The 25,834-nt window shown below is 29.4% G+C and overlaps 3 protein-coding genes across 3 annotated transcripts; all 3 read left to right on the forward strand.

Annotated features, from left to right (window-relative positions):
- The first annotated feature begins 747 nt into the window (after positions 1–747).
- On the forward strand, positions 748–2,566 carry LOC149059128 (uncharacterized). The gene is made up of 2 exons (XM_089215788.1): positions 748–850; positions 1,089–2,566. The coding sequence occupies exons 1-2, from the start codon at positions 809–811 to the stop codon at positions 2,433–2,435; spliced, it is 1,389 nt and encodes a 462-aa protein (XP_089071914.1). The 5' UTR covers positions 748–808; the 3' UTR covers positions 2,436–2,566.
- A 762-nt stretch (positions 2,567–3,328) lies between these two features.
- LOC149059129 (uncharacterized) lies at positions 3,329–24,899 on the forward strand. Its single transcript, XM_089222876.1, has 11 exons — positions 3,329–3,554; positions 15,091–15,218; positions 15,456–15,563; positions 15,951–16,112; positions 16,190–16,271; positions 18,385–18,394; positions 23,243–23,529; positions 23,665–23,837; positions 23,917–24,073; positions 24,286–24,431; positions 24,509–24,899. The coding sequence occupies exons 1-11, from the start codon at positions 3,482–3,484 to the stop codon at positions 24,848–24,850; spliced, it is 1,668 nt and encodes a 555-aa protein (XP_089079002.1). The 5' UTR covers positions 3,329–3,481; the 3' UTR covers positions 24,851–24,899.
- On the forward strand, positions 10,178–11,563 carry LOC149059130 (uncharacterized). Its single transcript, XM_089215794.1, has 2 exons — positions 10,178–11,458; positions 11,538–11,563. Exons 1-2 carry the CDS (start codon positions 10,543–10,545, stop codon positions 11,561–11,563), a joined length of 942 nt encoding a protein of 313 aa, XP_089071920.1. The 5' UTR covers positions 10,178–10,542.
- Positions 24,900–25,834: the final 935 nt, after the last annotated feature.

The following is a 25,834-nucleotide window of genomic DNA, read 5'->3' on the forward strand; positions in this document are numbered from 1 at the left end:
CTGTATTTATCACGGAAAAAAATAATTTGGTTATAGTAAATAGTTGGAAATATTTAGGTTGGCCTAACAAAACACAAGATTATACCAACTAAAACTTTACGTTGAGAATACTAAAAGTAAATAGTTGGAATTTTTGGCATTTTCAATATAATTAACGGTAATTCCAACTATATTTTATAGTTCGTAGAATATTTAACCATAATAAAGGGTTCGATAGACACTTTTAAATTAGTTAGAGTCTAACAGTTCGTACTACTAAAGTATACGGTTCAATTAACAATAAAATAAAGTTATTCCTCATTTCAACCATAACTATATGGTTAAAAATATTGAAATTGATAAAAATAGTTATAAATATAAAAATTATAAAAATCCTTTGGGTAAATCCCATCTCGTGCCATCAATAGGCAAGGCTGGGTGTGGACGGGGTGAAACAATTATTATTATGTTGTGATACTGGAGAACTAATACAGAAATACCAAAAAATTATTGTTGTTGTGTTGAAGTCGTCATAGAATCTAGCTGCGTAGTCACTATACTCCGTTCCACGAGAGAGTGCGACTGGGCGGCGACCAAAACGTGTTCATTTCCGCGCATCCCCACCACATACGTGACAGGATGGCCTTCGGTCGGCATGTGTCGTTCGCCGTCGTATGATTATCGAACGACGCTGTTACAATATACAGAGTGGTTACTAATGTAATATTATTTATTATCATTACATGTTTGTTATTCCGTGCGGTTCAACGTGTACAATTTTCAAATTGTATTTTTTTTATTGTGTTACCTACCTATTCAACTATTTATAATGGCTGATATTTCACCTGTAAAACGGAATCGTCCTGGAAAGGTAAGTGTTTATATTAAATAATATTTTACAAAAAAAAATTGTTTTAATTATTTATGATGTCGGAAATCACTCATCGTAATTTCTTTTTACGATGATATTATTATTTGTTTCTTACACAAAATACATAATCTATCTATTAGATAGTATTCAAAACGGTCTATAAAACAAACATATTTAAAATAAATTGTTTTATCCTAAATATTTATTGTATTACTAATTTTTCGTATTTTTTTTTTAGTTTGTTGGTTCACGTCAAAAAGAAATCATTGTCAATTTTTACAAAAATTTAATGTTTGAACAACAATCCGGGGAAGAAAATAAAAAACTGAAGTATAAGGAGATAGTCCAAAAAATTTCAAAAATGAGTGGTCTTGGATTAAAATCGGTGGAACGTACGTTGGCAGAATATAAAACTAAAGGGACAGTTTCATCGCCGAATAAAAGAAAAATTAGAGAAACAATAATTCACAAAACGGACGATTTTGACCAAAACGCCATTAGACAAAAGGTGCACAGTTTTTGGTTTAATCGCGAAATACCTACTTTAAAGAAAATATTAGTTGCCGTAAATGAAGACATCAATTTGCCAAATTTTTCGAAGGCATTTCTACACAGAATTTTAAAACACCTTAACTTTCAATATATAAAAAAAAATCGGAATAGTGCACTTATCGAACGAAACGATATCGTGTGTTGGCGTCAGACATATTTGAACAAAATAAAGCATTTTAGACTAAGTGGTAGACCAATTTACTACCTTGACGAAACCTGGGTCAATGCTGGCGAAACGAACACAAAAACATGGGTAGACACAACAATCGCTTCGCCCCGGGACGCATTCCTTCGAGGATTAACTACTGGACAAAAAGAACCATCAGGTAAGGGCAAGCGATTAATTGTATTACACATCGGGTCGTCAGACGGCTTCGTTCCTGGAGGCCTACTATCTTTTGAATCGAAGAAAAACACGTTGGACTATCATGACGAGATGAACGGGGACACGTTTTACGATTGGTTCATAAAAATTCTACCATCACTAAAAGAAAACGCAGTAATTGTAATGGACAATGCCTCATACCATTCAGTAAAAAAAAATCCTTTTCCAACTATGTCTTGGACAAAACAAAAGATTTTAAATTGGCTAGAAAAGGAAGGTGAGGTAATTACTCAGACAATGGTTAAATCTCAACTTTTAGAAATCGCCCAAAAATATAAATCGTCACACGAGAAGTATGTGATAGATGAAGTAGCAAAAGAACATGACAAAGTAGTCTTACGGTTGCCTCCTTACCACTGTGAATTAAATCCCATAGAACTAGCGTGGTCTTGGATAAAAAACTATGTACGCATGAACAATACCACATTTAAATTGAACGATGTGCATGATTTATTAAAAAAAGCCGTGGACAACGTAACAAGTGAAATGTGGACAAATTTTGTTGGACGTGTTATAAAAGAAGAGGACAGATTTTGGAAAATCGATTTTCTGTCTGATGAAGTTTTTGACGCGGAAACTGAAACAGGAGAGCATGTATTAACAATTACTGGCGATACTACTTCAGATTCCGACGACGAAGATATTTAAATTATTTATTTATATACCTTATTTTATATTATTTTAAATTGTATGTGACGAATATTTTTTTTATTGTATGTGACGAATAATTTTTTAAATATTTTTTTATTAATTTTTTTTATTGTATGTGACAAATATTTTTTTTTAATTGTATGTGACGAATATTTTTTTTTTATTTTATGTTAGTTTTAATAATAAAAAAGTAATACTCAAAATAAATTATACTTGTTAATTGTTTCATAATAATAACTCCCATACTGATATTAGAGTTGAACATCATCCGAATAAAATTTTATTTGGATGATTATATATATATATATTATATATAATATTTTCTTCAAATATTATTCCATTAATTTTCAGTAATTTAATCTTACCTAATATATGGTTGGTATTTTGGTAATTAAAACACTTGCGTATTAAAAAACAATAGTTAACATTGTATTATAAATTAACGATTGTAAATCTTCTTTTATTTGAAATAAATAGAAAAATGCTAAAAATAAAAAAAGAACTATCTAAAGAAGAAATTGAAGAGTAAAGAATTTGAATATATTTGTATTTTGTATTAGCATTTATGTTTGAAAATCATTCAAATAATTCGAACAGTATTATTCGAATAAATAATTATTTTAATGAATTTTATTTGAACAATTTAAAAAAAATCATTCCAATAATTTTTATTTGAATAAATAAAAAAAAATCATTCAAATAATACTGTTTTCGAATTATTCGCGGTCATGTTTATGGTGTGTTACTTGAGCCGCTGTATACACAAAGCTTGACTCCACATGGTGGGAGATATTTGGCCTCGGGCAGTCGGAGCTAATTCATTTCGATGCGCGTGGCGGTCGCACTCTCTCGTGGAACGGAGTATAGTCACAATAGTCAATATACTCATATACACGGTACACTATTATATTTTATAATTTGTAGGTTGTATTATAATTTATAACTTGTAAGTACGTGTAATTGTTTTTGCTGCACTAGTCGAACTACGTTTTGATATTGTCAGTGTTTTTATAATAACCTTACAGCTCGCGCCCTGTATAGTTATGAGTGATTTATTTGTGTACAACATATTAAATGAGCTTCATATTTCTGAAACTATCATTCAAAATTTCAAAGGTAAGTTATTATATTATACTATTTTGAAATAATATAGATTAATTAATTGTACACCCTGATACCTAATTCTAATTTACCACTTATATAACAACATTTAACATATGTATTAATGTAATATATAGTAAGAAAAACCTTTTTACTTAATTTCTTACTTATTGGACTTTGGGTGAACACAATTAGTACTTGTCATTATTGTTTTACTATATTTGTAAGTACTTTTGACATTAAAACTTAGGTATATTATAGAGTATATTTAGTACATATAGGCGTGTGCAGCCCGTTGTAGCACAGTACATAGGTACTTGAAACAAATTATTTTAGGTGTTATAAAATTACTTTAATTTACTCACCACTCACCAGTCATCATCTACTGTTTAAATTTCAAGGTATAATTAAGTAGGGCTAGGGCTTATTTGCATGTTTTTTTTCCTTACATCCAAATTGATTGAATGTGAGATATGTCCACGATATGGTTTATTCTCAATTAAATAGAACCATTTTTTGTTTGGAAAATGTTATAGATTTATCATAATCTTTATTGAATCTTGTTAATTTTGTTGATATTATAAAAAAATAAGAAATCAGAATGCTTATACCACAGAATAAGACAATACTACTATCTATGTATGTGATCTAAGTTTCCATCTTAATTAGTATAGACTATGGTACAGCTCGCAGGGTGGGCCATGGCCCATTCCGTGCGCACGGCTATGATTTGGTATATACTATACACTATACTTATTGCCTACTTACACGTCTCAAGATTAGTAAACTATTTTCAAATTAAAACCTTGGGGTACCTATATAATAATTAATATGTTTAAACACTTTAGTATTTAATACATAATTTCAAATACCCATTGTACGGGCCGGGAACGACACAATAATAGGCCGTGACGCCCGGTCACCAAATACTTCGCGCGCTACTCTCACACACCGACCGACCTGTGTATGTGTGTATATGTGTGTATAGCGACTCGATAGAAGTGGACGGGATCGCCGATCAAAACTAAAGAGTGCTAGTGTGTGGTGGTGTGTGTAGGTGTGTACGTTTGTGGTGTGTATACTTAAAATTAAAATAAAAGGTAACACGGTTTTTGGTAACTAAGTTGCTGTAATATACAAATAATTTATAATCCACAATATAATATAAAAATCACAGCAACAGAAAGGTATATAAAAAGTATAATAATATGGCCCTCTTGGCCCAACAGAATAAAATGAAATCTACGGCCCTACTGGCCCAACAGGTAAAAATATAATATAACGCTGCTATGTGAGCTGATATAATTATTAAATATAAATAATAGTAATATAAGTAAAGAACTCACAATTTTGTCGGTGCTCGGCTGGCCAGCTGCTACCTAACCTAGCCTATATAAATGATTGCACACACACACAGAAACTGGAAAATAAATATAATAGTAATAATAATAATAATAATTAATAAATGTGGCGATTCGCGCCCACACAAAATAATAATACAAGTGGCGATTCGCGCCCACACAATTATAATAAAGTGGCGATTAGCGCCTTACACAATATAAAAATCTATACTATTATCATTGATTAAATATACATAGATAGCCCAAGTAACAGTAAAATTCGTTAACGCTTGATAAAGTGAAATGGGAGCCAGAAATCTAGTAGTGTGGGAGCCATGCCAATAGGTTGCGCTGATCATAATTTATTCTGTCATGAAAATGTTGTTTTACCAAGATAATTTAAAAAAAACGATATACAATTACAATATGTATGAATGGCTATCAGTTATTAATGTTATCATTAATAATATTTAAAAATTTAAATCATTGTTATTGTTGTCGCGAATATCATTATTTATAGCAATATAAATATTTGAGTTCATTCAATTGCTATTTTCAATTTATAATTTTTTTTAAATGTCACGTCCTTGTGGATTAAAATGTGCTTATGTCAACTGTGGTAAAAGTGCGCGATCTGAGTTAGGTCTAAAACTCTTTCGTTTCCCAAAATATGTAAATACATCAAGACAGTGGATATCGAACTGCGGTAAGAATATTTAAAGTAGCTATTAAGTATTTATTTATTTTATTTTATTTATCTATTAAGTATTAGCTATTTGATCTAAGGATATTTTTTGTTTTTGTTATAAAAGTTAATAAACCTATAATGATATGTTACTGTCTAGGTTACTGTATAATATCACATTTTTAAATTTTATTTTTCATGCTAATGTACTTAAACTATTGGTATAATATACAATTTTAATCAATGCTTAATCATGTTAAGTTCATAAATTCTAAACATTTTTTTTTACTTAAACTTTACATTTTGTTTTTAGGAAATATAAATTTATTACATCTGGATGTAGCAGATTTGTACAAAATGAGAATTTGTCATCATCATTTTGTGCAAAATGATTTCACAAGTTCCAGTAAACAACGCTTAAAAAAGTCCTCAGTACCCCAGATGTTCTCTGTAGTAGAAGACAACCTTTTTCATGTTACTACACCAACCAAAACATACAAAAAAACTAATTCTTATCTGTTAAGTCCATGTGCTGTTGCCTCAAAAAGAAAAGTATTATCACCAACAAATTATTCTCCAACAACAATGACACTCAGCCCTAATGAAACAATTCATTTTTTAACACCTACTACGTCTCATTATTTACCGTCTTCTGCTTCAAATGCCAATACTCCTGATGTTACACCAAAAACCAGAACTCTATTACACAAAATTATTGATTTCCCATCTACAATAGAACCTGCGATAAAACCAAAAAAATTGTTTTCCAGCTCTAATACTAATGTTTTAAATAAGTTAAAGAAATTAGTTGCTCATCAAAAAAAGCTATTAATGTCAAAAAGAGTAACAATATGCAAATTAAAAAAAAATCTATTTTCTTCAAAAACGCAAAATAAACATAATAAATCTGTACACTTTATGAATTTATTAAAATTTCCTTCTCAAGATTCAAAAACATTTGTTGGAATGAAAATATCACGTAATAATATGTCAACAAAACCATGGTCACAAAAAGAACAACAATTCGCACTAAGTCTGTTTTATAAATCACCGTCGGCATACAAATTTTTAAGAAATTCAAAGAAAATTACATTACCTAGCATAACAACTATCAAACGCTGGATAGGAAGTTCTAATTTCTGTCCTGGATTTAATACAGCTTTATTCAAACAGTTAAAAATTAAAGCAGATTCCATGACAGAACAAGAAAAACATTGTACTCTTGTATTTGATGAATTAAAAATTAAAAATTTTTTAGAATATTCTAAATACTTAGATTTAGTCGAAGGTTATGAAGATCTGGGACCGAAAGGCAGAACAAATAATTTGGCTGGACAGGCGATGGTGTTTGTAATTAGAGGGCTATACTCGTCATGGAAAATGCCTATATCATATTTTTTACCTGCTACATCAGTTAAACATCTGGTTTTGAGCGAATTACTTGTAGAAGCAGTCACACGATTATTTAAATGTGGATTTATAGTTAAAGCTTTAGTTTGTGACCAGGGTGCCAGTAATGTGGCTGCTTATAAAGATTTGAAAATTACTAAAGAGGAGCCATACTTTTTAGTTGAAAATAGAAAAATGTTCGCTTTATTTGATGTTCCACATCTCTTTAAAAATTTAAGAAATCATTTAATCAAAAAAGATTTTATATTTGAAGACAAACAAGTGTCATTTAAAGATATTAAAAAAACGTATGAGCTTGATAAAAATAGCTCTACAAGTCGGGCGCTACTTCATATTACTGACGCTCACATTAGCCCTGGTCCGTTCCAATTAATGTCATGCAAGTTAGCCTTGCAATTATTTAGTAACAGAGTTGTCACTGCAATGAAAACTTGTATCATGACTGGTCAGTTGGATTCTCAAACAGCACCTCAAACCGTTCAAATGATTAAAAATCTAAATGATCTACTGGACTGCTTGAATAGTAGTTCACTATATAATTCGAATCCATCAAAATGTGCCTTATCAGATAAATGCCCACAGCAATTAGAATTATTAGAAAAGGCCAAAGGTTGGTTTAATACATTAAAGACAGTATCACCAAATCAAAAAAACACTAGGCCAGTTTGTTTTGACGGTATGGAGTGGACTATCAATGCAATGATACTGTTGTATGAAGAACAAAAAATAAACGGTTACCATTATTTACTAACAAGACGAATTAACTCAGATGTCATTGAGAACATGTTTTCTGTTTTTCGTCAAAGGGGTGGATATAACAGGTAGTTAAAGTACAATGCTTATATTTGGATGTGTAAAATATTAAAGTACCTAAGTACAAATTTATTTAATCTATGATACTTATTAAAAATGTGTATGATTTGCCTTAGGAACCCTGCTGCAAGAACATTCAGAACTACATTTCGAATGAATGTCAAGTCTAGTTTGATGGAACCGTCCAGCTTATCTAATTGTGAACCTGATGATGATATTCATTTGTTTAATACAGATACTAATGACTTATCAGGTAATCAAGTTAAGGGTGAAGAATCAAGTTCGTCTTGTTGTTCAACGTTGTCTTTATCAAGTATTGATCAAGAGCCGACAGAAGAACTTCATGGTCAAATAACTCTTGAACACTGTTCTAATAGTTATTTTGCAGGATATTTAAGCAAAAAATGTTTTGATAAGTTTAAATGTGTCAATTGTGCTAATATTACCATGCAACCTGATGATAATAGTTTTTAAAAAGAAGAATTTTTAATTTTTGTAGGAATTATGATTCTTCAACTAATGAATTATTTTTAAAAAGACCTACTAGTTGTTTTACAGAATTTGTTTCTATGGCACAACAAATTATAAAAAAAACTGTTGAGAAAATGCCAGAAAAAAAAAAGATCAGAAAATTTCTTTGTGATAAAATTAAAAATGAAAATAATATGTGTAGGTTTATTGAGCCTTGTCAAGATCATTACACATACATAATTGAACATCTTATCAATTGTAAACTATTAAGGGATTTCAACTGGAAATCCAAAAACTTTAAAACAAAAAGAGCTGAAAAAGCTAAAAGTAAATTAAATATATTAAGGAATAATTAATTATATATATCAGTATTGTGAATATTATGTATGTTATTAATTTATGTATACTAATATTAAAGTATTAAAACTAATTTTATCATGTTATATTTATTGTGTAATCAGACACTATTTTTGAGACAATACTTAGACCAATTGATGTTTTACCCTCAATTATATTATTCTGTATTGTTTTTGTAATGGGTAATTTTTCTCTAAGATTACTCAAAAACATTAAAAAAAAAAAGCTGGTAATTGGACGTCGCTCTGCTATAGGTTACAGTAGGTTAGAAGTGGGTTAGTAAGCTAACTGCATTAATGGATGGTATTAAATTTGAATTCAATGATATAATATCATTGTATAAGAAAAACGATTTTGATCAGAGCTGAAAAAGTTGAACATTTTATACATTTTTAACAACTAAACAATTTGTGAATATTCAGTTTAATTAATGTTGTCAAAATTTGAACTTTAAACGATTATAAAAAAAACATGCCTATGTATTTTTAATACTTTTCAACTGCTATTGTATTAACTTATGAGGAACCTTGTATAACATTTTCAAACTTTTTGACCCAACGAATAAAATTTTATTGACATTTATAGAATAAAAAACTAAACAAATTGAAAATTGAAAATGTGCATAAATAACTTAAAAAGATTCGAAATATTTTAAAAATGTTATCATATATAGTAAACTATAAAATAAACATTTGATGATAATTTCAAGTACGGTGATGAAATGATACACCAAAAAAACACACATCATTGTAAAATCAAAACGTCATTCATCGCCCCGCTCTAAATCCAAAATGTTTCTACGTAAATGCGTGTTATCTATTTTTCGCATGGGCTAGAGAAAGAAAACAAACAGTGCGCTTTGCAAATATCATCTTATGCGCAATGATTTAATTGTCTTGAGTTGCAATGTTACGAAAAAAAAGTGAAAAATAAATTGTAAGAAATATCAAACAAGAAAAATAATGTAATAGGTAAATAAAATAATATAAAAACGTTTTGAGATTATAATATCTTCATTGATTAAATATTTTTTACTCGAACTGGGAATTCTACGAATCAACAGTGGACTTTGGACTGTCGATTGTACGATAATAATTAAATTGTTAAATCGTGACACTACACGCTCTCTATTGACACATTGCGCTATTAATTTACTAGTTTCTATTATGCCCATTGACTTGGGCTATCTATGTATATTTAATCAATGCTATTATATAAAATTGTAAGGGTTTTTCTTAGACCGCGCTAACCGAGAAAACTACTGAACCGATTTGGTTGAAATTTTTTTTGGCTGAAACCCGACACTCCGCTGAAGGTTATTGTAACACTTTTGTCAATAAAAAAAAAGTTTAAAGTTCATACAAAATCAAAAACAGAATCAAAGTAGTGGCGCCCTCTTTCGGCAAAAAAATATACTAAATATTTTTAGTTGTTACGGTTCTATAGGTTGCAGATCCAAAGAGGATGAGTTGTTCTTATATAAAATGGAAACATATGGGAAACTTATTGTATGACATATAGTTACTATTGGTTACTGATAGGACAAGGTTATTATGAAAGAATATTTTATGAAAATCCACCCGAAATGTAGGAAATCTGTATGTCAAAAATACAACAGTGGCGCCATCTGTCTAGAAAAAAACAAACTAAATTATAAAAAATTTAGTTTATTGTTGCAGATTAAAATAATAATAAGTAGTGTATTATATAGTGGTTGCTATTGGTTTATCGGGCATGTTTGTATATTATAATATTACTAGCCGACCCGGCCACGCGTTGCTGTGGCTAAAGTTTTTGTAATATTACATTATAGTAAACAATCTAAGAGAACATCAGTCACTGGCATCAGCACACTGGCATAATTTGTACTTAGTTTTTTTACCTTTTTTTCTTACCCAAATTTTGAGTAAGTGGCCAATTCATTATCATGCCGAGAGCGCAAAGAGCACGCATTAGCAGAAGAACTGCCAATGCATCTCGAATGTATAACAGAAGGCAACAAAATAACACACCAGAACGTTCTCAAACACGTGCTCAGGAGCAACGTAACGCTTTGAGTATGAAATCAGCGTTTAATTATCAATCCGAGATTGATTATTTAAATATTAAAGCGCTTCAAATTGGACGAATGACTATATTATGTCCTAAGTGCCATGCAAAAAAATGGAAAGATGAAACCCATGGACTTTGCTGCGCTGACGGTAAAGTTGTTTTACACCAATTTGAGGATCTTCCAGACCTAATTAAAAGTTTAATTGATAATTCTCACCCTCTATCAAAACATTTCTTTGATAATTCTAGACGGTATAACACTCTGTTTCAAATGACATCGTTTGGAGCAAACGAAATAAGTGAAGGGAACTTCATGCCCTCTTTTAAAATTCAGGGTCAAGTGCATCATTTAATAGGTAGTTTATTACCCGAAATTGGAAATAATGCTAAATTTTTACAAATATATTTTATGTCAGAGTCGGATCAAATATCTATTCGAACAAATATGATTCCAAATATGAAAAGAGGTCTCATTGAATCATTGCAAACAGTTTTGCGTGAAAATAATCACCTCATACAGAGCTTTAGATCTAATCTGGAGTCGAGGTCTTTTGATGAGTTGCAAAACTTTAAGTTAATTATTCATGCTGACAGAGTTCCTCAAGATGAACACAGAGGTCAATATAATGCACTTACCATCGATGAAGTAGCTGTATTATTAGTTAATGAAGATAAAGGTCCCAGAGATATAGTTCTGCACGGTCGGAGTGGACAATTGAGTCGAGTTTCCGAATTGAATAGATCTTATGATGCACTGCAATATCCATTGATGTATACTAGAGGCGAAGACGGTTATCACATTAATATATTACAGGAAAATAACCAAAATCGAACCAAAACTGTATCCTGCATGCAATTTTATTCTTATAGGTTTATGGTTAGAGAAACAAGTCTAAATCATCTACATTATTACAAAACATTATTCAGCCAATTCGCCGTAGATATGATCGCAAAATTGATTTCTGAAAGACTACACTTTATTCGTAACCATCAAAAACAACTACGTGTGGATGATTATGTTCATCTCCGAGATGCTGTTAACAATGATGCAAATATTAATGCTAATAACGTTGGGCAACAAGTAATTCTTCCTTCCTCTTTTACTGGCTCCCCACGTTACATGCATGAAAAAAATCAGGATGCCATGACTTATGTTCGTAAATTTGGCCGTCCAGATTTATTTATTACTTTTACATGCAACCCGGAATGGCCGGAAATAAAAAATGAATTATTTCAAGATCAAAAGTCGTTTGATAGACACGATATAATCTCTAGAGTTTTTCATCTCAAACTAAAAAAGTTTATGCATGTATTAAAAAATAAATATATTTTCGGAGATGTAAATTGTTATGTTTACAGTGTTGAATGGCAAAAACGAGGTTTGCCACACTGCCACATTCTTTTGTGGTTACAAACGAAAATTCAGCCAGATGAAATTGATAAAATTATTTCTGCCAAGATACCAAACAAAGACAGAGATCCTATACTTTATGAAATAGTTTGCAAGAATATGATTCATGGCCCATGCGGCGAGTTAAATATTAGATCGCCATGTATGAATATTGGAAAATGTAGTAAGAAATACCCTCACAAATTGGTCAAGGATACTCAAACTGGAGATGATGGTTATCCGACTTACCGACGGAGATCACCAGATGATGGAGGTTATACTGCAATATTAAAAGTTCGTGGTAAAACAGAAATTGTGGTTGACAACCGTTGGGTTGTACCGTATTGTCCAGTGCTATCTAGGTGCTTTAATGCGCATATTAACGTAGAATACTGTCATACGGTTAAAGCGATAAAATACATATGTAAATATATTAATAAAGGATCAGATAGAGCTACTTTTTCTGTTAATCGTGAAAACGATGAGATTACAAATTTTTTGAATGGTCGATACATATGTACTTCTGAAGCGTTTTGGAGAATTTTCAATTTTGAAATCCATGATAGAGATCCGACAGTTCAGCACTTGGCTGTTCATCTAGAAAATGGACAGCGTGTTTTCTTTAATGATAATAATCTTCATCAAGTTATTGAAAATCCAAGAAAAACGACACTAACTGCATTTTTTGAACTGTGTTCACATGATGATTTTGCGAAAACACTGTTCTATCATGAAGTTCCTTCTTATTACACCTGGGATTTTTAGATGCTCCGGGTGGTACAGAAAAAACATTCCTAATTAATTTGTTGTTGGCTCAAATTAGATCCTCAGGTAAAGTTGCATTAGCAGTAGCTTCATCTGGTATAGCAGCAACTCTCCTTAGTGGCGGCAGAACTGCTCACTCGACTTTCAAGTTACCGTTAAATGTATTATTTGATACAGAATACGTTTGTCCGATTCGTAAAAATGGCCCTCATGGAAAAATTCTTCAAAAAACCTCATTCGTTGTGTGGGATGTGTGTACAATGAGTCACAGATCACATATCGAAGCAATTGATCGAACATTAAAAGATCTTAGGTGTAATAATAAGTTTATGGGTGGCATAACATTCGTTTTCGCTGGTGATTTCCGTCAAACCTTACCAGTAATCCCTAAAGGTACTCGAGCTGATGTCGTTAATGCTTGCTTAAAATCTTCCCATATATGGAACTATGTTGAAAAACTTTATTTGCGAACAAACATGAGAGTTTATTTATGCGGAGGGGACGATATTTTTCCAGCACAGTTGTTGAAAATTGGAAATGGAACTTTAGAAAATGAAAATGGTTACATTTCTGTCAATCACACGATTGGACGGGTGGTCAATAACGTGTTAGAGTTGATTTCTACAGTTTATCCAGACATTTTTAATCTGTCCAATAAATCAGATCAGTGGTTATGTGAAAGAGCTATAATCTCTCCAAGAAATGTAACAGCAGAAGAAATTAATGATATCATCCTTCTAAAATTCGATGGACACTCACGTGAATATCTATCTATTGATACAGTTACATCAACAGATGATGCTATTCATTATCCACAAGAATTTCTCAATTCTCTTTCTCCTTCGGGATTTCCTCCTCATAAACTAAAATTAAAAATTGGTGCTCCAATTACATTATTACGTAATCTTCAACCACCGAACTTATGTAACGGTACAAGATTACAAATAAAATCGTTGCGAAATAATATTATAGAAGCCGTAATTCATACAGGGCCAGCGAAAGGAGAAATTGCATTTATTCCAAGAATTCCCATGATTCCCTCTGACTTGCCGTTTTCTTTCAAACGGCTTCAATTCCCGGTTAAAGTTTCTTTTGCCATTACCATAAACAAAGCACATTCAAACATTCAAGTACGTTGGCGTAGATCTTCGTACAGAGTGCTTTTCACATGGGCAATTATACGTGGCATTTTCTCGAACTGGAGACCCGAATCATCTTATGATTTTAATTTCAACAGGAAATATAACAAAAAACATCATATACTCAGAAGTCTTATAAAATTCATATTTTAATTCTTTTTTTTTCTTTAATAAATCTTTATCAACCATAAATTATTTCTTTTTTATCAGTATTTATTTTTATCATTTATAACGCTAGAAACCGTTTTTTATATTTACTAGCCGATCACAATAAACAATAATATTTGAATAAAAAATTCTACATATCATGGTCCGAAGGCAAAATAAACAACCAATCACGGGCGAAGCTGTGACGGGTCGGCTAGTATATTATAAAAAAGTGGCGATTAGCGCCTTGCACAAAATATAAAAGGATGGCGATTAGCGCCTTGCACAAAATAAAAATATATAAAAAATAAATGTGGCGAATCGCGCCGACACGAAAAATATAATATTTTTACGGCGATTTGCGCGCGTAGCATAGAAAAACTGTTGTGTTTATCGTTTACACACTGGAACTGGACCCTCGGCTTGGGCGGCTGTGTTAATTAAGTCGGCACAGGCGACCGATAACGCGTTTACTTAATCTACATATTATTATATAATAATTCACAACGACGACATAATTAATACAAAAATAGGGAATATAAAAATAACTACTAGGTATGTGCTCTGTGTGTGTGTGTCCAGCTATTTCTCAAATACATATAGCTGCGCCGCAACACCCATATAATATTTACTTAAGAAGACTACACCCATATGCTTTGTCTCCATCAATTGAAATAACATTGAAAATTATACGTTTTGAATAATCCATTGAACTTAACCATACATATAAAAGAGATAAATGGATTATAGGTACAGCATGTACAATTTGCTATGTTATGTGTCTGTAAGATAGAGAAAATACATGCATCCTTTTAAATGTAGGAATCATTTTTAAATTAAGGAATCAAAAAGTACCTAGGTACCTACATTATGTCCTAATCTGTAATATGTATTATGATACTCATTGTACATTATAGTTTTATTAGGTATAAATATTTTCCTAGATATTAATTTGAATTAATTTTTATTGAAATTTTATTAGATAATGAAATTGATGAAAGCGCTTTCAGAGATTTGACTGAGTCTATGGTTCGTGAAATTGTTTTACCAGTAGGACCTCGATCAAAAATTTTTAAAAAAATTCAAGAATTAAAAATGTCTTCAAACTTGGTAAGTTTATATTCTATACTGTTATGATATTTATTATAATTTGTAGGTATTATATAACTAAACTTGTGTAATCAAATATGATAGTTGGGTTAGTATTTTTACTATTTTTACAAGATTCAAAAATGATATCTTGGCCTGAGTTTTAGTTGTCATTTGGATAACATAATATAATATTTAAAATAGATCATTAAATTATATTACCTACCTACAGTTAATTAATATTATTTTATTTTACAGACTGATTCGTATGTTAATAGAAATAAAGTTGATTTGTTTTCTGATAAATATTTGTTTGATACACCATGCATTTTACCCATCAATTTAGATCATACAAATCCTGATCAAGTAATACCATTATTACAATTATTCATCTATGCTTATGATTTTCAATTAATTTCACTGTTAATTATATATTATAATATATAATAATTACCGTTTGGAATAGGCATAACCTACCCTATTAGTGCTTTTTTAACGTGAACCACGTAATATTATGATTATAATATTAGGTGAATACTTAATCAAATGTATTTTATAAATCCATATATTTACAAACAAATGTATTTAATATAGGTAATCATTATATTAATAATTTTATAAATTGTTTATTATAATAGGTACTTAGATTTACACAATTTAATATAGTTTGAAATTTAATCATATGCTATAACTTTCAGAAGGTGCCTTAAATTTCTATTTAAAAAATTATAATTTAACTAGCGTTGTTTTTAGCCCTCAACAGGTAACACCTTAATGAACCTTGATTCTATGTCAACAGTTGACATTAGTACTCCAAGCACTAGTTATAATAATAATAATGTCCAATCTTTGCCTACTGAAAATGTGATGTTTTCCATTGATGATTCAACCTTAGTTCAAAGTCTCAGTGATACTGTATGCAATTTTGTCTTAATAACTTATAGCTAAGTATTCTTACTTTACATTGAATTATTCATTTTTTTCTGAAACAGGTTAAGTTAAAAGATATGTTGTTGAATTATCACGATGGTCAAATGATTTTAGACAGTTATGAAAATCAAAATGCGTTGAATGGCATATCGACTGGTATAAGGCAAAAGGGGCCAAGCGACATTTTTACAACTTTTCAGGAGAGCAAAAACAAAATTTTCATGTGTTCTCAACTTTGGCGTTGGGGCTTCGGTGTTTAATTAAGCTCCAGGAATGAGGTTAATGTAAATTTGTATTTCATTTTATGTTACCTTGATGGCTTGATATTAGTTATACTGAAATGTCTCGTTAATTTTTATACACAATGGATTTTGTTAAAATTTACCATTTTTTGGCGCTTAGCTCTTATTTTTTTGTTTTTTCATATATGATAAAGGGGCGCATGTAAACTCCACCGATTGCGACCTTTTTAGACCTTTTTTCATGTAAACTCCACCGGTACGTTTTTTTTACCTGAAAAAAAAATGTAAACTCCACTGGTATGTTTTTTTTTTTAAATTGTAATACAAATCCAATCTGATTAACTAAGATTACATAATTTATGTGGGTGCAGTTTTATTATAATACCTATATTTATTGTATTTAAATACAATGATTTAAAAAAAACATCATATAAAAATCAAATAGAAAAAAATAGAAAAATCTATAATTATTAATAATAATTAAGAATAATTTATAAAAAAAATCATATAAAAATCAAATAGCAATAATAGAAAATTGAAAAATATACAATTATTAATTAACAATAATTTAAAAAAAAAATCATATAAAAATCAAATAGAAATAAATAGAAAAATCTATAATTATTAACAATACGTATTAACATTACAGATTTATTATTTGTATATATTATATTTAGATACTTATATCTTTTTTTACACAATATTAAAATAAATGATATAATAATAATTAATAGTGATCACTAGTTCGTAGTTAAAATAATGTTAATTAAAATAAATGAATAAAAAAATAATTACTTAAAGAAAATTTAGGTTTTAAAAAAATTTGTTTGGTTTTAAAATTTGGTTTGATAATGTTTAGATGCAGCTTTGACGAATTGCATAATGGTAATATTGTTTGCCTTAAATGACGAAATGATGGTGTTTAAATATTTTTGGCGTGTCTTTGATTGTGAATTTCTAAGGTTATTAGGTTCATTAATACTGTTTAATTTAATGTAAGTGAATGATTGAATATCTAGTAGAGCTTTTGTAAAGTGATGTATATTTGGATGTGTGTTAGCAAAGGACTGAGCTAAATGTGAGTGAAACGACTCGCATGCATTCGTAGTTAAATTCAATTCAGCACTACATTGAGCCCAAATATTTGGTGGAAATAATGCTTCTTCTGTAATGTAGGTGTCCAAAATATAATCTGCAAATTGTGTTAATTTGGAGCTTTCGGGCTTTATAGACATTAATTCTATTGCAAAAAAATTAGAAACATCTTCAGAGTCTAAAAATACTAATCCAAAGCAAATTCTAAGCCAATCACCTACTTCGGTTTTTTTTTTATAATCTTCAGTTAAACCAAATCTTTGGATTGCTCTCCACCAACTTTGTGTAACATGAAACCTACAACCCATCAATTTCGCATTTGGCCAAATTAAATCGCATGCGTTTTGTAATGCTTTTTCAAAATCAATAATGATTTGTTTTGGTTCAAAAACAAATCCATAAGATGAACATATTTCGTTAATAATTTTAAAGCATTCAGAATAAGTGGACACGTGTTTATCTTTTAATACACAAAAACACAAAGGAACGTAATGGCCATTTAGGTATCCATGTATAGTAAACAACTGCAAAAAATGCTTTACGCAATATGTAAATGTTCCATCCATGTAAACAATTTCTGTTTTACACATAGCCTCAAAGTTTATTTTACTACAGAATATAATAATACCATTTTCTTTACTATTGTATTGAAGAAAATTTTCATTTCTACTCGTCATACATTGGGTTTCATTTAAAAAAATATGGACGTCAAATGAATTTTTAGGTATTTTTGGTATTGTCTTTCTCCTAGCATTGTATAAATTTCTTTTTGCATAGTTTACATCTCTAACCTGTATTGTACTGTTATTTCTATCCAATGAATTTTCGTCTAATGCGTGTTTGATAATTTTCCTTGGTGCTTCACAATTATTTTCTACAGCCTTTCGTTTTGCTCCAGTACTAAGCACTTGTCGTTGAAGGCTATTTTCGGTTGACACATCATGAGTATGTTCTGTTCGTTGAAATGTAATTAAACGATTTTTTCCAGAATTAATTGTTTTTAAAACCACGGAACACTTTTTATTTTGACACCGCCACTTTTCTTCACCGGACTCTAAAATTGTTTGTTTGTAATATTTAAAATTATTCAAACAAAGCAACATATTTCCACGTTCACTGGTTAATTCACTTAATGTGTTCATTTTGAAATCAACGGACGCACTAAAATGTGTCTCCGAAAATATTTTATCGAATGCATTCGTTTCGCGATATCGCGATATGATTTTATCGGCGGTCGTTAAGATGAAGTTTAAGATAAGTCAGTCGAAAGTTGATGTGTATACACTATAAATATAGTTTTAATCTGATGATTTTACCATCATCGGTGGAGTTTACGTGTTTTCAGGTCAAAAATACGTATCGGTGGAGTTTACATTTTTTTTTCAGGTAAAAATAATGTATCGGTGGAATTTACATGTTATAAATCCAACCCAAAAATCGACTACCTGTAAATCGGTGGAGTTTACAATCGCCCATGATAAAGGGCGCTTGTACCCTTATTTAAATATTATGCTAAAAAGTAAAAATATTTTTATTTTGAATAAATACCTACTTTTGTTTCAAATCGGCGATGTATTTTTTTCTCATAATGTTATAAATGTTATTATTAGGTATAAAAAAAATGTAATTGAAGATGACGTCTTTAATGGGAAAAATATTTAAAATTTTGAATAACAAATAATAAATTTTAAAATAAATGTATACTAGTACCTTAAACAAATAAAATAAATACTTATAAAATAAAATTGCAGCTTCACTTTGCTTTAAAAAAAAATCATACTTATAAAATAAAATTGCAGCTTCACTATGCTTTAAAAAAAAATCATACTTATAAAATAATATTGCAGCTTCACTTTGCTCTAAAAAAAAATCATACTTATAAAAACTGGTACATAATAATATTGTATAGTTCAACTTATTATTTCTGACCTAATTATTTTCTTAAACTGTCGGTAATTGGAGAGCTTCTTCTTGATTTGGTTCTCCTTGATTGGAAGTGGCTTCTTCTTGATTTGGTTCTCCTTGATTGGGAGTGGCTTCTTCATTTTCACTTTGTTCGTCTTCTTCATCTGTTTCAACCAAATGATCTGGGAGATTGCTATCAGTACTGTGCATTCTAAAATATTCTTCATGGAACTCATAAGGTATTATACCATCGTTGCACAACTTAAATAAATCATTTCTTTTTTGTAATGATATCATTAGAGGTCTTTTATAGCATTGTGTCAGTACTGACTTTTTTTTTTTAGATTTTTTTTTAAGTGAGAGCAATGTCGACTCTTCTGTAGAACTATATGAAAAATAAGTATGAACTTCAACCGATCCATTATCTAATTTTTTATAGACAAGATATCGAAATTTAGAGGTTTGAATAATACTTCCATTTGTTGATTTTAAATTTGATGAATAAGTTGAATCAGCCAACTCCTTCCAGTTTAAAAATTCTGAATACTGTAAATTTATCACTTCAATTTGTCCAGGATTTGTTCGAGCATTTCGAATTAAAGTTCCCCATTCACTTGGTGCCCACACAGATTTATTTTTTGTGTAATGCTCAATGGTTGCGTGTATTGAATCGACGGGCATGTATGTATGCCCGGGTAACAAAAAACACAATTTAATTTCTTTTATAAACTTTAATTTTTTTTCAAGAGTATATTGGATCATTGCCATCATTGCTCTATTTTTATTTTGGCCACTACATGAATCACAATATAAAGCAATTGAACTATAAGTATTTCTCTTATCCAAATCACACAAATACTTGAAAATACATGTAACTATTTCATTTGCTCCTCGCTGACCAGTTGATTCACCCCAAAGGTACGCATACGAATTTTGGGTTCCCGATTCATACACAGTGCAATTAAATACACTGAATTTGCGACTATAATAAAGGTTCATGTTTTGTCCTTGAGGAGTATTAAGTACCATCTGTAAATCAAAACTTATGCATAAGAAGTTACCGTGGGCCTTTGATAAGTTTTGGTCAAAAAGAAACATTTCTTTACACTCATTTTTTTCAATTTCATGAAGTGCTTGTAACTGTTTTTCATTTTCATTTAACTCTCTCATCAATTCCGTATTTTCAAATTTCGAACACATTCGGCATTTATCTTTTTTCGGAACATGAAACCCAATATTATACTTTGTATTAAAAATATTTCGAAATTTATGTAGACTTACAAAATTTAAATCATTTTGAGTGCAATACGATTTGTAAACCAAATACAGTCTTTTTATATTTTCAAATTCACAAGGCAAGTACTTTTTGGTAGTTGATGCTCTACAGTAATGTGATTTCATGGCTGGTAATTTTTGTATGAAAGTGTCCAAATCTGATAAAATCTTATCTGAAGTTTTATTTTTTGGCCGCCCTTTACCTCTCCCATCTTTTTTTGCCGTTCCAACCGGTGAAGAATTTTCAATTGTATACTGCAAACGTTTTATACTAATGTCTAATGTACTTAAAATAAACTGACGACATACTTGTATTGAATCTGATCCCTTCGGTAAAAAGTATTCTCTAGTTAAGTTTCTTCGGCTTTCATGTTGAACCCTTTGTCTTTTAACGGCAACTTCTCTAACACATTTTAACAAAAAATCTTTTTGTCTCGAATCAATTAACGCCCAATATTCATTGAAAACATTTTGTCTCTCGTTTTCTGTAAATTTAGCTGCGCATTTATTTTGACACTTCTTATTGATACAAGGATTCGGTTTTAGTTTGTTATTTTTCCCATTATTTTTATTATATTTTTTCATCATTCGAATGTTCGTTTTCTTGGGAGGTCTTAACCCATCTTTTCCAACTTGAGTTGTTTCATCGACTATGTTTTCAATTGGTGCATCAACATTTGTAGTTTGATTTAAATATTGTGGTTCTTCTTCCATTTCTGTATCATGTTGAAAATCGTGAGCTTCAAATAAGTTTCTTGAACAACTAGGAAATTTACTACCCAAAAAAGTTGAATCAGAATTATAGTCCTCTACTATTTTTGAAACAGGTGGTAGCCACTCTTTTGTGTCACGGCTACAACATGTGGATGATGTTAATGATGTTAGAATTTCTAAAACTTCTGGTGTAACAATATTTTCCCTATTTTCTATACTATGCTTTTGCTTCATTATTTGTTGGAACACTTTATTATTAATTTCAGTAATAATATTATGACTATCATAATTGTCATCTGAAACAACTTTAGAGTGAACACCTGGATCTATCTGGATATTATTATCTTTAATATTATTTGCAGCTGCAGCTGCTAAGACCATCTTATTACTCCTGGAGCTACTTGCCATTTTAACCTATTAAAAGCCAAATAGGTATTTATTTAAGGTATTTTTTTGAGAAAATAAAACATAAAAATGTATATTATGATAAATGTATTAGGGTAAAATAATGATAAATCCAAATTTTAAGAGATAATTACAAAAGTAATAACATTTTAATTTTAAATTTGGATTACAGTAACATAGTAATTATTTACAAATATTTTTAATTTTTCAGTATAATTTGCTTTTTATTATGATAAAAGAAAAGCCCAAAATAATAATAATATGACTGATGATAAAATGTTGTAAAATATTGAATTAAAATACCTTTCTTTTTTTTTTTAATCATAACAATAATATTATGTAGGTACAGTTTCAGCAAATACAATTACAAAAGAGCATTGATAGATTCTAAAGGGATTTGGCCACTGAAAATATTATATCAATAAGTTGTTTTAACTTTTAACATTTAATACAAATTAATTTAATGTAATACATTTATAAAAATCCCTTTTTTCTGTATTTGTTTAAAGCTATGTAAAAGAATTACAAAATTATTTATGAAAATCATTATACTTAGGTAATAATTATTAATTATTTGATAATAAATCTAAATATTTAAACAAATATTTACAAGCATTTTAATATAAGTACTTTTCAATAAATTATTTAAAACACTTCTTCAAATAGGTACATAACAGTATCTATTAGAGTAAATACATTTATAACACTGGCTAGTACCCTATAATAATAATAATATTGTTATTATAATTTTATACTGGAAATAATATTGTTATAATAAGTGCATAAAATAAGTTTCTAGTTGTGTTTTATAATAAAGTTTGTTTGGAAGCATTAAATATTTGTATTGAATGCCATAATATAGTTACAGTGTGTACTTTAATTAATAACTACCGACTACAGTGTACAGCCATTGATATGTGTCACAAACGTCACAACGTGTACCTAACAATCTATGTAAAATGTGCTGGTATAAAAACATTAAACTTCAATAATACTAATGATTAATATAAAATATTATGTTTACCTTCTGTTGTTGTTTCATTCTTTAGTGTAGAACCATAAAAAACCACGACAAATGAATAAATTAAACTTTAAAGTGAGTAAATCAAAAATACTACACAATACACTGCGATTGATTTTGATAAATCTCATAATATTAATATCAATATTATAAAAGGTGATAAGCGATAATAGAGGGGTCCAAGCACCACGTGTTTGTCGCTTGGTGATAACAATTTTCATTAGTGTCACTTATACCCTAAAAAAGGCGCTTGGCCCCTACACTTTTATCAATAAATGTCGCTTAACCAAAAAATACCGAAAAATAAAAATCAATTATCTCATTACTAAATTGTCATAGGAACACTAGCGCTCGTGCGTTCGATTGCTTTAACTGTCGGTTGTCCCGTAGTATACACCATGTCGCTTAGCCCCAAAATGTCGCTTAGCCCCTTTTGCCTTATACCAGTCGATATTGAGAAATAAATTAAGTCATTTGATAATAAGTCATTCACTTAAACAAAGTGTAGAAAAAAAAATATCTCGAGAAAAATTTGGATTATTATCTCAAGCTATCTCAATATTATTTCCAAATGAAAATAAAGAAACTTATTATACACCTTATAAAAAAGAGTCAAAGAGGATAACTCCTGCTCGCGGCAAATTGTGGGACAAATATTGTAATATGCGGAAGGAATTTAGGAACAATACAAATAAATCTAAGCCTTTGGTTAATGATAAAGATGAGTTAGTCTTGAACAATGAAGGTATACTTAATATGGTTTAATTTTAAAATAGTTACATATTATACATATTATTTTACTAATTATCAAAATATAAAAGTTATTCTATTAATGACCTATAGAGAATTTTGTCAATATATATATATGTTTTTTTTTTAGAATTAAGTGAAGACATATTGTGGCTTAAAAATAATATCGACCCCTGGTATATTGTATCCGAAAAATGGAAAAATACATTTCAACTACGATACAATGCATTAGTTGAAAAAGAAGAGATCAATCTGTATCTTATTGAGTATCCGGCACTCAAAAGTCCACTGGGGTTTACTCTGGTTAGTTTAATATTTATCTGATATTTTATTTTTAACATTTGATCTATTCGTTATTTATTAATGTAACATAAAATTGTAGATTGAATTGGATTTCGAAGAATTGTATCCTGGGAATAATCTTTTATTATTTACAAAATTTGAGGTGCTCAAATGCAAAATTGTTAAGTACGTTGAAAAATACAATGTCCAAAGAGTTGACAATTTAGTTATTGAAATTCAGAATCCTCCATCTTCAGGCAAGTTTTTCAAAATAATATAATATTTAATCAATACTTTATTTTTAATAAAATATTTTTTTTTTTTTGTCATATTTGTTTTTATTTGTACAATCTGTATAAAAATATAATTACAATAAGCAAAATGGAGGGGTAATACAATTATAGGGCATTGGTCATGGTTGGCTTGAAGAAGTAATAAAATATATTTATAATTTATTCATATCTCACAGGTGATGTGATAATTGCAGTTCTGAAAGTGTTTATTCAATTGTTTAAACCAATTAATGTATCTAAACGCACAAGTACTGGGACTTCAAAGGATTATTTTCGGCCATCCAAACTAGAAATCCAACAATCATTTATATACTATATTAATGTAAGAATTAATTGTTACATAAATAGCAATTTTGTTTGATACTTAAATAAATTCATTAATGGTTTTGTTTTATATAGAGTGTATCTAAACTAAAAGAACTAGATGATGAAAAATCCAAAAAAGCTCTAAGAACAGGAACTAAATTACAGCCATACATTGTCTTTGTTGAAACAGATGGGCAAGTGACATCATTCTATGTAATTATTAATAAATATTTTTATAAAGTGGAAAGTGCATTAAAGGCAATTGATGTTTGCTTCAAATCTTTTTTTGCTTTTCACTTAAATTATACACCAGAATGTGAGCAAGTGTGGTGTTTTATTCAAATGTATATGTATAATATTAAAACCAAGTATGACAAGAGTTTTCAAGCGGTTAACAACATGATACATGATTTTAACAATATAGTTGATTATTAATTTCATATTGTATTACAAATTATTATAATTTATAGTTTTATTCATTATCATTTAATACAAAAGACTTTGTAAGCTATCTTATACTCAATTAATACTAAACTAACTGTTAAACATATCTACTAGTACAAAGTCTTGTTGTTTTATATGTTCAGATACCTTAAATTTTCCCTTAGATTTACTAAGACATATCAAATTATTTCATTGTTTTGATAGAATAGCTGAATATAAGTGTTTAGAACCTGACTGCCACAGGACTTATAACTCATTTGATTCTTTTAGCAAACATACAAAAGGTCACATTAATGTTAGTTTTCAACAATTAGAAAATATACTACCAGAACCTACACTACCAAATAATATATCCATTAATATAATAAAAGGTACAAATAATGATAAAGTAGACATATCTGAAATCGTAATTCCTAATCTTGATGTAACTGTTGATGCATTTCAAAAAATAGTTACTATGAATGCCGTTTCTGTAATATCTAAATGGTACAACGAAGCAGTTGTACCAAGAAACAAAGTTCAAGGCCTTATTAACGACATAAATATATTTAATTAAAATTGTATGGAAGTATTGAAAAATAAAGTTTTAAAGACTTTGGAGAGAAATAAATGTGATTTGATTTCAATTTCTGAAATATCAGATATGTTTAATGTTATTAACAAACCTTTTATCAATATAGAATCTGAGTATAAACAATTTAAATTTTTAGAAGAGTTGGGCGCTTTTATTAAACCTGTAGAAATTGCTGTTGGTAGTAGAAACAAAGATATTGTAAAATATGGTAATGTTGTGATTGACTCTGTGAATGTAAACGTTTGTTTTATTCCATTAAGATCAGTTTTTATAAGGTTTTTTGAACAATCTGATGTTTTAACAACTATATTGAAGTATTTTAATGATATGAAGTCTATGAAAGGAGAAATTATTTGTAGTTTTATACAGAGTGAGTTCTGGAAAGATAAGTGTTTAAATAA

This window comes from Diuraphis noxia, unplaced genomic scaffold (genome assembly GCF_037042655.1).
Source record: "Diuraphis noxia isolate RWA-SAM2 unplaced genomic scaffold, SU_Dnox_SAM2 contig0001, whole genome shotgun sequence".
NCBI classification, from domain to species: domain Eukaryota; kingdom Metazoa; phylum Arthropoda; class Insecta; order Hemiptera; family Aphididae; genus Diuraphis; species Diuraphis noxia.